At 40.3% G+C, this 13923-nt stretch overlaps 1 protein-coding gene across 2 annotated transcripts; it reads left to right on the plus strand.

Moving 5' to 3' along the window:
* Window positions 1–818: 818 nt before the first annotated feature.
* Window positions 819–7523, plus strand: LOC134446898 (uncharacterized). 2 transcript variants are annotated; one of them, XM_063196189.1, is made up of 11 exons: window positions 819–902; window positions 1063–1427; window positions 1521–1579; window positions 1741–1826; window positions 3562–4187; window positions 4528–4653; window positions 4740–4798; window positions 4942–5027; window positions 5339–5949; window positions 7066–7208; window positions 7346–7523. In XM_063196189.1, exons 2-11 carry the CDS (start codon window positions 1223–1225, stop codon window positions 7478–7480), a joined length of 2136 nt encoding a protein of 711 aa, XP_063052259.1. In that variant the 5' UTR covers window positions 819–902; window positions 1063–1222; the 3' UTR covers window positions 7481–7523. The 2 variants fall into 2 exon arrangements, with proteins under 2 accessions (XP_063052259.1, XP_063052261.1); XM_063196191.1 differs by having other exon boundaries at window positions 4531–4653.
* Window positions 7524–13923: the final 6400 nt, after the last annotated feature.

Raw genomic sequence — 13923 nt, forward strand, 5'->3', positions numbered from 1 at the left:
CACATTTAATCTCACATTTAGTCAGGCTGGTCAGGCATGAAGACTTTCTAATGCCCTGAAGCCATAAGATGCTAAATACTGAAGCCTATTGCTGTTACGTAGGATATGGACTTGGTGTTGATAAATATTTAAGGGATGGGGAATTTGTGATCTCATTGATTTGCTAAATTATTCATGGAAACTGTGTGTGTGTGTGTTTAAGTTTTAAGTTTATTTGCTTAACAAAGGGACAGCATTGATAACGTTTAAAACAAATGCAATATCCAAGATTATAGCCATACGGCTATTGCCATCTCATATGTTTTGGGCTATCTAGAATTTCCAGTGCTAGCTTGTTTCATGTTTTAATGAATTTTTAAAATTGTGGCATTAGCTGATGCCCAATTGGTTAAACAGCAAGACATAGCCTATGTGACATGATTGTTGCATTAAATAGCTGACTCATTCCTGATAGTTGAATTATTCCTAGGTTATGTAGCCTAATTGTTAGTCTAATTATAGGGTCTAGTAGTAGTCTGATAATAATAACAGCAACATACACAAGAATATAGTATAAAGTATTATTGTTATTATTATTAGCCTATTATAATTATAGTTATTATTATTATTATTATTATGAATAATAGTCTACTACTAATATTATTAGTAGCCTAGGCAATATATATAAATTAATTAATTTCCGGCCCCACACTGCATCCAAGACCAATGGATTTCGGATCGTCTGGTACTGGATATTGTGACGCAATCGCGAAATTATTTTCAAAAATGATGCCGCCATGGAAACAAGTTAACATTCTACTTTGCACACACTTCTTGGACAGCGACTTTGGAAAGCGTTTCATTTGCGACAGCGACACTGATTCAGAGATATATATCTTTTAAGACATCTGTTTGACTGAAAGGTGAGTAAAATATCTCAAAGATATCCATTTGAAATCAAAAATCGTTCTTTCAATGTGTATATTGTTTTCATGACGTTCAAAACTAAAAAATAGTTGAAATGGTAACGCGGGAAATGGGGGCTGGGCAATAACACTTCGTCCGCTGAAATTCTTTCAACAGGTAACCTGTTACCTTTGTGGTGGTGGGCGACCGTGACCAAAACATTTGCTACTGCTTGATTGGAAAGGGTTCTCTCTGGTGGGTGTCCTAGCCAAAACGGGCGAAAGACGTGAGGAACCCAAAGTGATGGTGTAAATACCTTCATCGGTAGCTGTGCGCAATGGACCCCTCCACGGCACACTCTCTTAAAGTGAGGAGAGGCCTTAAACCTGCACTTAGGATGAAACGGACAAATGCCCAAGAAGGACAAGGGCCACCAGCGGAGAGCCACAACGGCCAGGGTCAAGGCGACGCCTCCCGCAGATGTCCCACGCCGTGTCCAACCATCCAACGTCAGGAGATGGCTGCCTTCCTCAGACTATTTGGTGAGGAAATCATCACATTATTGTTTGACTGTTGATGAGTTGATTTGTTTGTTTTTCTTTTTGTTAATAAATATTTGGATATTTCTTTGCCAGATGATGATCTTATTAAGCATTTCCTGTGGATGGATCCTTGCTGTAAAATCACAGACAAGGTAATAATAACTGATATTGATCTTACCTAAAGTAAATACAGTTAGGCTAAGCATATTGTAGCCTACTTAATAGTTTCATAATAATAAAAGTTTCACATTTGTCCAAAACTGCAAGAATATTATTCTTCTTATTGTCATGTTGTCTTTCCCCTTCTTTGCAGTATTTGCTGGCAATGACATGTGTCTACTTCAAAAGGGCCTGTTTCAGCATAGTTGAACACAACAGGGCAAACTTTTTCATAGCACTGTAAGTAGGCTACACACATCCATACTGCTTTCTGACGGCAAATGAGAAATGTCCAACTGCTCAGTGAAATATTTGAGATTACTGTCAATGTCTTATTTAAATGTTTTAGTTAAACTGCATTGGAGATTGGTCAAAGCAATTTCAAACTTCTGTGCTAACCCTGTTACATAGATTTTTGACAATAAGTACTCTTGACTTGACTTGACTATTTTGTAGGTATGGCAGTGCTGATGCTTTTCTATTGTACTTTCATAATATGTTTGTTTGACTTGTTTTGTTTGCTTTTATTCAAATTGTTACTTTGTTGTTGGCCAAGACAGTAGGGCGCAATATTATTTTGGTTTTAACCCTAAAGCGACCGACTGGGGTCATTTATGACCCCGGCACATATTTTCATACACCATTCCGGCAATTTGTCCTTCTAGGAGTTTGTCAATACATATGTTGTGCATGTTGTGAATGATTTTTGTGAGATTTGGACCATCTATGTAGGATTTAGAATCAAAACACCTCTGGGGTCATTTATGACCCCGAGAGGATCCATGAGATACTCAACATTATAATGTCCATTGTTGTTGTAATTTTCAAACTCTGTTTTTTGCATTTTGTGTCTTTGGGCAGGCCATGGTCAGCAGACCTAAAATATTCACAATATAAACATTTATAATATTAAAATATAATATATTATATAAATAAATAGGGCACCCCTGCGATAGCCAACGAAGCATATTGTGAGGGCACCCAGGTAGCATTTCCTGTGTTATTGCTCCATATTTGTTGATATCATGGCACAGTGGTCCTAGACACATGATGAGAATATGAAATGGAAGTCATCCTGATGAACAAAGAGGGAGGAAACAAGTCATCAGTGTAGAAATCAATGGCGTTTTTAGAATTTTCCTTATTTTATGGCTATACAAAGGCTGAAGCATCAGTTGAATCATTTCTTTGCTCTAATATATGTGGAAGACACCTTTTCACAGCTACAATGTCCAGAAAAAGTTTCAGAGAAATTTTGAGTGTGCATAAGGTTATATGTTTGAGACATGGTTTTGTCTATGTAAATTACCATATTCTCTGATCTTGTGATTTCATGAACCCAGAAATGTTGAGTACCCTAAAGTTTTATTGCAGAAATGTCATCTATGGGCCTAATGAATAGAATTCAGCTTGGTTTCTCAAAGTTTAACTTTGAGCAATTTCCATAATTAGCATAAATATACTGTATTATTATGGTGAGACCACTACAAGTGAATAGGCTAAAAAATGTAAATGATAGCTATCACCATGAAACTTTCTAAGTTGATTACTGATGATGAGAGAAGAAAAAAATGTATTGGATGTTTTTTGTATTTTGATGTTTACATATGTAAATGAGGGTATACATCATACTATTTTTTAGCAAAACAATAAAATGTTCAAATTCACATTGTTTTGCTTTAGATGAGGGACAAGTATGTGCAAGATGTAAATAAATTTGAATGAACCCCAAAAAATAATTTATATAGTGGTATTTCTATATAAACTCCTTGGGGTCATAAATGACCCCGCTCGGTCAGATTAGTCGCAAAAACAGGCCGGTCGCTTGAGGGTTAAGCTGTTTTCTACACATTTAAATGGGCTATACAAATAAAAACGACGTGACTTCATAAATCTTCAAAACTGTGCTGAAATAAGAGCACAGAGAGACTAAAATGTGGTGTCCTAGCACTCACCAGAGATTTGTGCTCTGCAGTTACCTGGCCAACACCATGGAGGAGGATGACGAGGAGGGCAAGTATGAGATCTTACCCTGGGCGCTGGGCAAGAACTGGACGAAGCAGGAAGAGGACGCTTTCCTGAAGCAGAGGGACAGGCTGTGGGCTCGCATGGACTACAGGGCTGCCGTCAGTCGCCGCTATTGTGAAGAGGTGATGAACATGGTGCCGTCCCACTTCATCTGGCAGCGCGTGCGTGCGAAGCACCACAGCGGGGCCCAGCGTGTCTACCCTGACCAATACAAGGTGTACATCCCCCGCGGACCCACGGCCAGTCCCCCCAAACCCTGCTCCCTCTGCGCTGAATATGCCGTCCTCAACGCCTCCTCATCATCATCCTCCTCGTCCCCCTGCTGCCTGTCCTCCAATGACTGCTCCTCGGCCTCCTCCACCACCCCGCTGACGTTCAGCTTGCCCATCTCTCTGGAGAGTACGCCTCCTCCTGCCGCCTCCTCTCTGACGACTGCCGGCAAGACCAGAAGCTCCTCCTGGCTCAGCAAGAGACCCAAGCGCCAGCCGCAGGCCTCCATTTGCTGCTCCCAGGATCCCGCAGGGGGAGCCATGGCACGCGAGGGAGAGCATGATCACACCATGGACTTGATTGGTGAGGAATTTATATTTCTTTGAATAACATTTCAATGTACATCCAATGATTCAAATTTGGTCGCGCAAAATATTTCACTTTGCCATTTCAGGTCCCTATATTTATTCATATTTGCTTGTATTTATTTGTTAAGTAAATATATCTTTTTGTAACAAAAACTATTGACATATTCTTTGTTTTACACTTGAGCTTAGTTTTTCAAGCAGGTAATGGGATGAAAATAAGCACAGTTTAAGTATTAAGTTTTCAATGCATACATTCCAAGTATCTTATTTATTAATTATATTTGTTACTTGCTTATTATATATTATATCGTTTATTGTGACCCCAAACATTTCAGTAGGCCTACAAGAGCCACCAGCGGAGAGCCACAACGGCCAGGGTCGAGGCGACGCCTCCCGCTTATGTCCCACGCTGTGTCCAACCATCCAAAGTCAGGAGATGGCTGCCTTCCTCAGATTATTTGGTGAGGAAAATCATCACATTATTGTTTGACTTGATGAGTTGAGTTTTTTTTTTCTTGTTATAAATATTTGGATATTTCTTTGCCAGATGATGATCTTATTCAGCATTTCCTGTGGATGGATCCTTGCTGTAAAATCACAGACAAGGTAATAACTGATATTGAACTTACCTAAAGTAAATTCAGTCAGTAAGCATATTGTACTTAATCACACAAAAGTTTCACATTTGTCCAAAACCACAAGAATATTACTTCTTCTTATTGTCATGTTGTCTTTCCCCTTCTGTGCAGTATTTGCTGGCAATGACATTTGTCTACTTCAAAAGGGCCTGTTTCAGCATAGTTGAACACAACAGGGCAAACTTTTTCATAGCACTGTAAGTACACACATTCATTGATTCATACTGCTTTGTGAAGGCAAATGCCGCATCTATAACTAAACAGACATGACAACTGAGAAATGTCCAACTGCTCAGTGAAATATTCTGTATGTATGGCAGTGCTGATGCTTTTCTATTGTACTTTCATAATCTGTTTGTTTTGTTTTGTTTGGTTTTATTTGAATTAATGTGCTATACAAATAAAAAAAATACTTGACTTCATACATCTTCAAAACTGTGCTGAAATAAGAGCACAGAGAGACTAAAGTGCTGTGTCCTAGCACTCACCAGAGATTTGTGCTCTGCAGTTACCTGGCCAACACCATGGAGGAGGATGACGAGGAGGGCAAGTATGAGATCTTACCCTGGGCGCTGGGCAAGAACTGGACGAAGCAGGAAGAGGACGCTTTCCTGAAGCAGAGGGACAGGCTGTGGGCTCGCATGGACTACAGGGCTGCCGTCAGTCGCCGCTATTGTGAAGAGGTGATGAACATGGTGCCGTCCCACTTCATCTGGCAGCGCGTGCGTGCGAAGCACCACAGCGGGGCCCAGCGTGTCTACCCTGACCAATACAAGGTGTACATCCCCCGCGGACCCACGGCCAGTCCCCCCAAACCCTGCTCCCTCTGCGCTGAATATGCCATCCTCAACGCCTCCTCATCATCATCCTCCTCGTCCCCCTGCTGCCTGTCCTCCAATGACTGCTCCTCGGCCTCCTCCACCTCCCCGCTGACGTTCAGCTTGTCCATCTCTCTGGAGAGTACGCCTCCTCCTCCCGCCTCCTCTCTGACGACTGCCGGCAGTACCAGGAGCTCGTCCCGGCTCAACAGGCCGCAGGCCTCCATTTGCTGCTCCCAGGAGCCCGCAGGGGGAGCCATGGCACGCGAGGGAGAGCATGATCACACCATGGACTTGATTGGTGAGGAATTCATATTTCTTTGAATAACATTTCAATGTATGCTCTGATACAAATTTGGTCGCGCAAAATATTTCACTTTGCCATTTCAGGTCCCTGTATTTATTATTAGGGGTGTAAATCACAGCCTCCATGACGATACGATTCAATATTGATATCTTAATATTCGATGTGAAACGATTCGATTATTTTTCGATACTTAAGAATGCTGCACGATACGATACGATATTATTCGATTCGATTTTTTTCCCAATTACTTTTCCACTTCTATTAAGTTATTGGGCAGGGGCCAGCGATTTGAAAATTTCCATACTTAAGAATCAATCATCAGACTGTATCGCGATATATCGATACATTTCAATATTATTTACACCCCTATTTATTATTTGCTTGTATTTATTTGTTTAGTAAATATGTCTTTTTGTAACGAAAAAGAATGAAATATTCTTTGTTTTACACTTGAGCTTAGTTTTTCAAACAGATAATGGGATAAAATAAGCCCGGTTTAAGTATTAAGTTTTCAAAATCAAAAACTATGCATTCCAAGTATCTAATTTATTATTTATTATTATAATTCATGATATAATTATTGTTGTTACTTGCTTATTATATATTATATCGTTTTTGTGACCTCAAACATTTCAAACTCAGTGCCTTGTCACTGTCAAGAATTCTGAGTGTGGGGTTCAACGTTCTCTCACCATCCGCTTGGTTTGGTGAGGGTCATCTGTGTGCAGTGGAAAATGTGTGAATCTCTTGGCAGTGTTACATAGTGTGTGGGCTCTGTCAACATCTGCATGTAGACATACTACCATTCCCAATAATGAAGAGGCTGATGATACAGCCAAATCCTGTGTGCTGTTGGCAGTTGTTTGTTGTTCTGAAAGACGTCTGGTTTGATGCAATTAATACTGTGTGAAACTCTTTCCCGTTCCCCCAATGTGGTGGAAAAGTCCCACTCGACTGACGATGAAACAGACTAACTTAATTGTGTTCAATGTGAAACGTGATTACAGACATTGTTACAAGTACATTGCATTTAACCAAGTTCACTAAAAAAAAAGTTCACTAAACGTTAGTATTAGCCAGTTAGTCTAAATAGTCTGTTTGTCATTACAGATCTTCCTGAGCTGGAGAGACAGTTGAGACAGCTGGAGCAGGAGAGAGAGGAGGTGGAGAAGGTGAAGAGGGAGGAGAAAACCATGGCCAACCACAAGAGACTGATGGTTGAGCTCAAGAACCAGACTCAGACGCTGCTGGCGGTGAGATATATTTTCGTTATCTTTTCTTAGGCTGTGACAATTTATGTCAATATTCTGTATGTGTACAGCAGCATGCAGAAGATATGGTAAATATGCAAACATGTCTCACATTACCGTGTATGTGCTCTCTTCTTCAGAGTACTGCACATGTGGCTCAGAACAAAGCTCAGAACAAGGCAGAGAAAGAGGAGAAGAAGAAGAACTCTGGGTTCTGGCCCCGCTTCCTGCAGTCCTGCCTCTGCTGCATTATGGTGTCGGAGGAGGACAATTGAAATACTATTATTAAATCATGGACATTATTTGAAATTTATATAACCTTGACATTTACTTTGAAATTTAAATTACCACCCACACATTCTATTTTTATTTGAATTACTGAATAGAACAATCAACAGAGCATTTAGAATTATTTTGCCAGAAGTTTAAAAGTTAGTTATAGTGAAGTCGATTACGGGAGCAAAAGGGCATTACCGTTACGGAGCTGACAAAAGCGTGAAACTTTGCACAATGCTTCCTTAGGACCTCCTCAATGATGCCCAACTGAAATATTACATTTTCATATCAATCAAGTGAATAATCCATATACAGTACATATACAGGGTGTGGACAAAATAACTGAGACCCCTGTCATTTTAGTGTTGGAAGTTTCATGGCTCAAGTGAACCAGCCTGTTGGCCAATCTTCATTAATGGCACATTGCACCAGTAAAGTGAAGTGTGAAGGTTCAATTAGCAGGGTAAGAGCACAGTTTTGCTCAAAATGTTGCAATGCACACAACATTATGGATTACAGATTTCAAAAATGAAAAATTCTTGGTACGTGTGTAACTGTTACATCTTTGACTGAGACAGCAAGTCTTTCTGATGTATCAAGAGCCACAGTATGCAAGGTAATGTCTGCATACCACCAAGAAGGATGAACCACATCCTACAGGATTAACTGTGGACCTTAATGAGGCCATTACAAAGCAAAATGTATGATAATTTGTGTTCAGATATGTATTTCTGTGAAGTCCTGAGTGCAACATGGAGCGATAGGGGCTTCTATGATTCAGAAATGATCAATAACCCATATGCAATACACCAGGGGTGTCAAACTCATTTTGATCCGGGGGCCGCATACAACCCATGTGGACCTCAAGCGGGCCACATTTGTAACATCATCGCCAAAAAAAAATCCCTTAAAGCAGAGGATTAGTTTTCAGTACTATCGTGTTATCTTTACAGCATCCCACAGTTCACTCTTCAATATACCCGTAGATTTCCATGCCACGTTTTGGCGCTAACTCACCAGTTTAATTTTAAATCACCAGAAATGAAACCCCATTGAAAATGAACGGGGTTTTATTTCTGTTGAGTTAGAATTAAACTGGTGAGTTACCACCAAAACGTGGCATGGAAATCTACGGGGTAAATTGAAGAGTGAAGTGTGGGACACCAGGTCAACAAACAAGAACAGCTGACAGCAAAGCATCAAGGATATCTGGGCTTCCATAACTCCCTTGCACTGTTTCTGCCATTGACTTCAATGTTAAACGCATCATGGCCGTTATGAAGACAGAGAGAGTCCTAACCAAGTATTGAACATTACATGGTATGTAGAAAGTACCAAATTTCAACTGATTTAATGTGACCCGAATTTTGATGAAGAAAAATGTGATTTTATTACAATATTCTAATGATGCGAATTCCCCAATTCATGGGTTTTTTGAGCTGGAAGGCCAACGTATATAAAATGAAAAAATGTAATGATTGGAATAGTTAAAAAACTGGGCCATGAATATACAATCCATGACAGTTTTTTATTTAATTTAATTTAATTATTGATGGAATTATGGAAATAAATCATATTTTTCATGCTATTCTCATAAAAAGGCCTGGAGCTGTATATGCCATATAATTATTGCATATAGAATCGCGTTTCATATGTTTGTCATTTGGGCAAGGCTAGCAAAGACCTACAGTACATGTTGTCCATGAGCTGTCAGCTTTTTTACTAATTGAAGTACTCCGTGATTACTGAGCTAACTGTAATAAAACTTGCGACACAATTACTGTATTAGGTGAAGGCTTGTCTCCAAATTCAGGAAAAATACAGTTTACATCTGGCTTCTTACTGTACATATTTAGAAACCATTAATTTCATTTGAACTGAATACAGTGTATACCATACTGAGTAATCTGTAATGCAGGGGTGGGCGATTATTTTGGCTCAAGGTCCACATAGTGTGTAGAATGCTGATCGAAGATCGAAGTGTACACTGACATAACTTGTAAGCTTTGACATACCTGCACATCATAACTCATAATAAATTATAATGCATTTAGACATGGTCCATGCACTTGGATAATGGCAACACCCTTGCTTTAGTTAGCCATTTTAAGACTGTTGAGTGACTGTATGAATTTGGATTTAAAAGTTGTCTTTCATGTTAAGGCTCTGTAGGCCACATGAAATGGCTCAGCGGGCCCCGTGTGCCCCCAGGCCTGAGTTTGCCAACCTCTGCAGTTATGTCATTGTGATGACAAGATAACTGATCCCCCCCCATCCCCCCCCCCCCCACACACACACACACACGGTCCAGAGCTCATCCAAGCACCCCCCCAACACCACACATGTGTATGTGTGCAAGCATCTATCTTTGTATTTGCTTATTTATTTATGCCGTTGGTACTTGGTATTCTACTGTCGTCAATAATCTGGAATCCTTTTCTTTCCAGGAGTCATAATGCTTATCTGCTTACTGTGAAGCAGTAAGCCTGTTGTTCAGTTTTACTAAGTTGAAGTAAAAACCCAGCTTCTGAGAAACTGATTAACACCACCTACTGTAGTAAACCCTTACATATACAGTATATAAATTGAATTTAAGATGTAGTGGTTCATTCCCACCTTTATCGTCAGCTAATCTATAATGGGTACAGTCATAGGAAAAAGTTTGTACACCCCCTTGAAATGTCTTACATTTCTGTCAAAACTGGTCATAAAACATGATCTGATCTTCCCGGAAATCACAAGAAGGAACAGACAGAGTGTGCTTTAACTAATTCCACCCAAACATTTATATGTTATCATATTTTTATTGGCCATAAGATCACAGGACAGTCACAGGACAGCAAGGCATAAGTAAGCACACCCTTGCATTCAATAGGTTTTAACCCTCAGTTAGTCGCAATTACCCTAACCAGACGTGTCCTGTAGTTGCAGATCAGATTAACAAAACAATCTGGATGTAGGCCTATCTAGTCTCCCTCTTGTTTATAAAACTGCCCCTCTTCAGCAAGTTTTCTGGGATGTCTGGAGTGAATAGCTTTTTTCACTTCATGCCATATAATCTGAATTGTTTTTGTCAGGGCTTTGACTGGGCTATTCCAGAATATGTGGGCCTATTTCATTATGAACCCATTCTAAAGTCGATTTGCGTCTAAAATATGGGTTGTTGTCCCATTTCAGCACCCATCCTCTTATGTTTTTCAACTGTTACTGCTATGATAGGAAAAACTACTTCATAACATAATTAGCTAAAAACCAACACATTCAATATGATCAATGATCGTAGTTTGACTTACGTCGTCTGAGGAGGTCATGCAACTTGACAGATTTTTTTCTATTTCATCTGGATGAAGTTCTCAGTAAAGTCCAGCAGGTGTCGCAAAAGCTTCACTGTCCGAATCAAGATCGTCCTTGTTCATACAAGGCACATTTCATGTAGAACCAACCGAGAAGCGACGTCTACTACCACTACTAATGATGCAAAATTAGGCTGGAGAAAGGGGAGAGCTGATGGGGGGAATGAGAGTTTTCCTTCCTGTGGTGGCTTGGAGTTCAATAGCCTGATTGATTGAGGGAAGAAGCTGTCCCTAAGTCAACTGGTGTGGGCACGCATGGAACTGTATCTTCGGTAGATGGTAGTAGGGTGAAGTGTGTGTGACTGGGGTGGTGTGGATCCATTATGACCTGTTTGGTCTTCTTTAGACACCGTTGATCGTAAAGGTCCTGGATGTTGGGTAGATCGGTGTTGATTACCCGTTGGGCAGATTTGATGACTCGCTGGAGGGCTCTCCTGTCTTGGGTAGTGGTGTGATCATACCAGGCTGTGAAATTACCAGTTAGTATACTTTCTATTGTACAGCGGTAGAAGTTGGCCTGTATCCTACTCCGCATACCATATCTGTGCAGCCACCTCAGGAAAAACAGTCGCTGTCTAGCCGTCTTAGTGATGCACTTGACATGATGAGACCAGCTGAGATCTAGGAATCTGAAGCTGTCCACTCTCTCCACTGCAGTATCAACGATGTAAATTGGCCTGTGTGGCTTATGTTATTCTATGTGTGGGCCTATGGAAAAATAAAACTATCAATAATAGCAATAATGATAATGATATTAACAACAACAACATTGATAATAATAATAGCAATAATAATAATTATAATAATATCATGATAATAATAATAATACTTGAAAGAAAACAAAGAAACATGTTTAATAGCCTACTCTTATAGGGCTTTTCCAAGTGCCACCTTTTTTGTACTCCCTTAGCCTTTTTGTCATACCAGGAGTACCCCCTCACTCATGCTCTAAATCCCAATGTGACTGTGCTACATTTGCTCATTTTCCCACATACCCCCTGCAGTGTGCTGGTGTACCGCTAGCGGTAGCTACACGTACCCCTGGTTGGGAACCTCGGGCCTACACCACTGCACACCTGTGACCAAATCACTTGTAAACTAAGATTTTGGTTCTATTCTGTCTGAAGCTGAAGTGTCATATCAGTTTGACCGACAAGGTGGAAGGCTTGAGTAACCAGCAAGTGCTGTTTTCGATTCTACCGTGTCACACTCAAGCATATAGGCCAGCACTGTACCAACACACAGCTGAATACCAGCTGTTGAGCTTGCGTATGTGATGGATTGTATAGGAACTACATTTGGTTATCTGCACTTAATGCTGGGTTTTCAGGATCCCAAATGAGAATCACTTGTTTTATCACATACCCAGGAAATTATAGCAATAGGTGCCCTGGAACGCACCTGTCTTGCCCCCCTTTCCCATCCAAAAATGCAGGCATGCTACAATTATTGCATTTGGTAGCAAGTTGGAGATCTGCCTTTCCGTTGGATGTAGGTATGTACAGGTATGCATGCTCTCACGTGTTGTATCTATGATGTTTAATACACTCAGCTATTACCTGATTAGTTTACCTCTGGGTCCTCTCACTCTCCCAGATCCACTTTGTCTCGCGAAGGGTTGATTGTGGCTCCGACTGTTTCTTCTCAGCCTCCCTTTATTTTCCACATCTTTTTGTTGTTGCAAGGAACTGTTTGATGTGAGTGGAGATGCATGTGGTCAGTCTGAGCTTATCTGAGCTTTTTTTTAATTAATTATTTATGTTAAGAGTCTGGACAGGAAATGAGGTCAGAGAGAGAGAGATGGGGAAAGTTCGGCAAAGGACCCGAGCCGCCTACCATTACAGTCATGTAGGGCAGGTAGAGGTTGGGCATGTGTAAATGTTGTATTCTTCTAGTCAGTGTACCTACATTTAAGTGAAGTGTTATTTTGTTTTATGTGATGTTGTATATACAGTCCCAGGAAAAAGTTTGTACACCCTTTGAAATGTCTTACCTTTCTGTCAAAATTGGTCATAAAACATGGTCTGATCTTCCCGGAAATCGCAAGAAGGAACAACCAGAGTCTGCTTTAATTAATTCAACCCAAACATTTACAAGTTTTCATATTTTCATTGGCCATAAGATGTAAACATTCACAGGACAGAAAGGCATAAGTAAGTACACCTTTGCATTCAATAGGTTTTAACCCTAAGTTAGTCGCAATAACCTCAACCAGATGTTTCCTGTAGTTGCAGATCAGATTAACAAAACAATCTGGATGTATCTGGTCTCCCTCTTCTTTAGAAAACTGCCTCTCGTCAGCAAGGTTTGTGGGATGTCTGGAGTGCATAGCTTTCTTGACTTCATGCCATATAATCTCAATTGTTTTTTTGTCAGGGCTTTGACTGGGCTATTCCAGAATGTGTATTTCATTATTATGAAGCCATTCTAAAGTCGATTTGCTTCTAAAGTATGGGTTGTTGTCACATTTCAGCACCCATCCTCTTGTGTGTTTGAACTGTGTGACAGACTACCTCACTTTTTTTCTGTAAAATATCTCGATAAACTTCTGAGTTCATTGTTCCACTGATGATAGCAAACTCAAAAGGGCCTGAGGCAGCAAGGTAGCCGCATATAATGATGCTCCCGCCACCATACTCAAAGGCGGAGATGATGTTTTGGTGAAGGTGTGGTTCTCCAGTTCTCCTCCAAACATGACATTGTGTGTTCCCCTGAACAATTCAACTTTGGTTTCAACGTTGGTCTACAGAATATTTTGCAGTAATTCTATGAAGCATATAAATGCTTTTTCGCAAACCTCAAAGGTGCAGCAATATTTTTTTGGACAGAAACCCCATTGATTTTAGATTGGCAGAATGAATCCCATTTTTAGCTATTCTTAGTTACATCTCCTCTTCTGAGTATGGTGGTGGGAGCATCATTATATGCGGCTACCTTGCTGCCTCAGGCCCTTGACAATTTGCTATTATCAGTGGAACAATGAACTCAAGTTTATTGTGACATTTTACAGAAAAAACGTGAGGAAGTCTGTCACACAGTTGAAGCACACAAGAGTATGGGTCCAGAAATGTGACAACAACCCATACTTT

This window comes from Engraulis encrasicolus, chromosome 4 (genome assembly GCF_034702125.1).
Source record: "Engraulis encrasicolus isolate BLACKSEA-1 chromosome 4, IST_EnEncr_1.0, whole genome shotgun sequence".
In the NCBI taxonomy this organism is placed as follows: domain Eukaryota; kingdom Metazoa; phylum Chordata; class Actinopteri; order Clupeiformes; family Engraulidae; genus Engraulis; species Engraulis encrasicolus.

Bases quoted from the DNA above. Each gene is read 5' to 3' on its own strand.
- LOC134446898 (XM_063196189.1), top strand. From the start codon at position 1,223: ATGGACCCCTCCACGGCACACTCTCTTAAAGTGAGGAGAGGCCTTAAA. The intron at 1,827-3,561 runs GTAAGTAGGCTA...TGTGCTCTGCAG, and splicing joins GCAAACTTTTTCATAGCACT to TTACCTGGCCAACACCATGG. The intron at 4,654-4,739 runs GTGAGGAAAATC...TTTCTTTGCCAG, and splicing joins TGCCTTCCTCAGATTATTTG to ATGATGATCTTATTCAGCAT.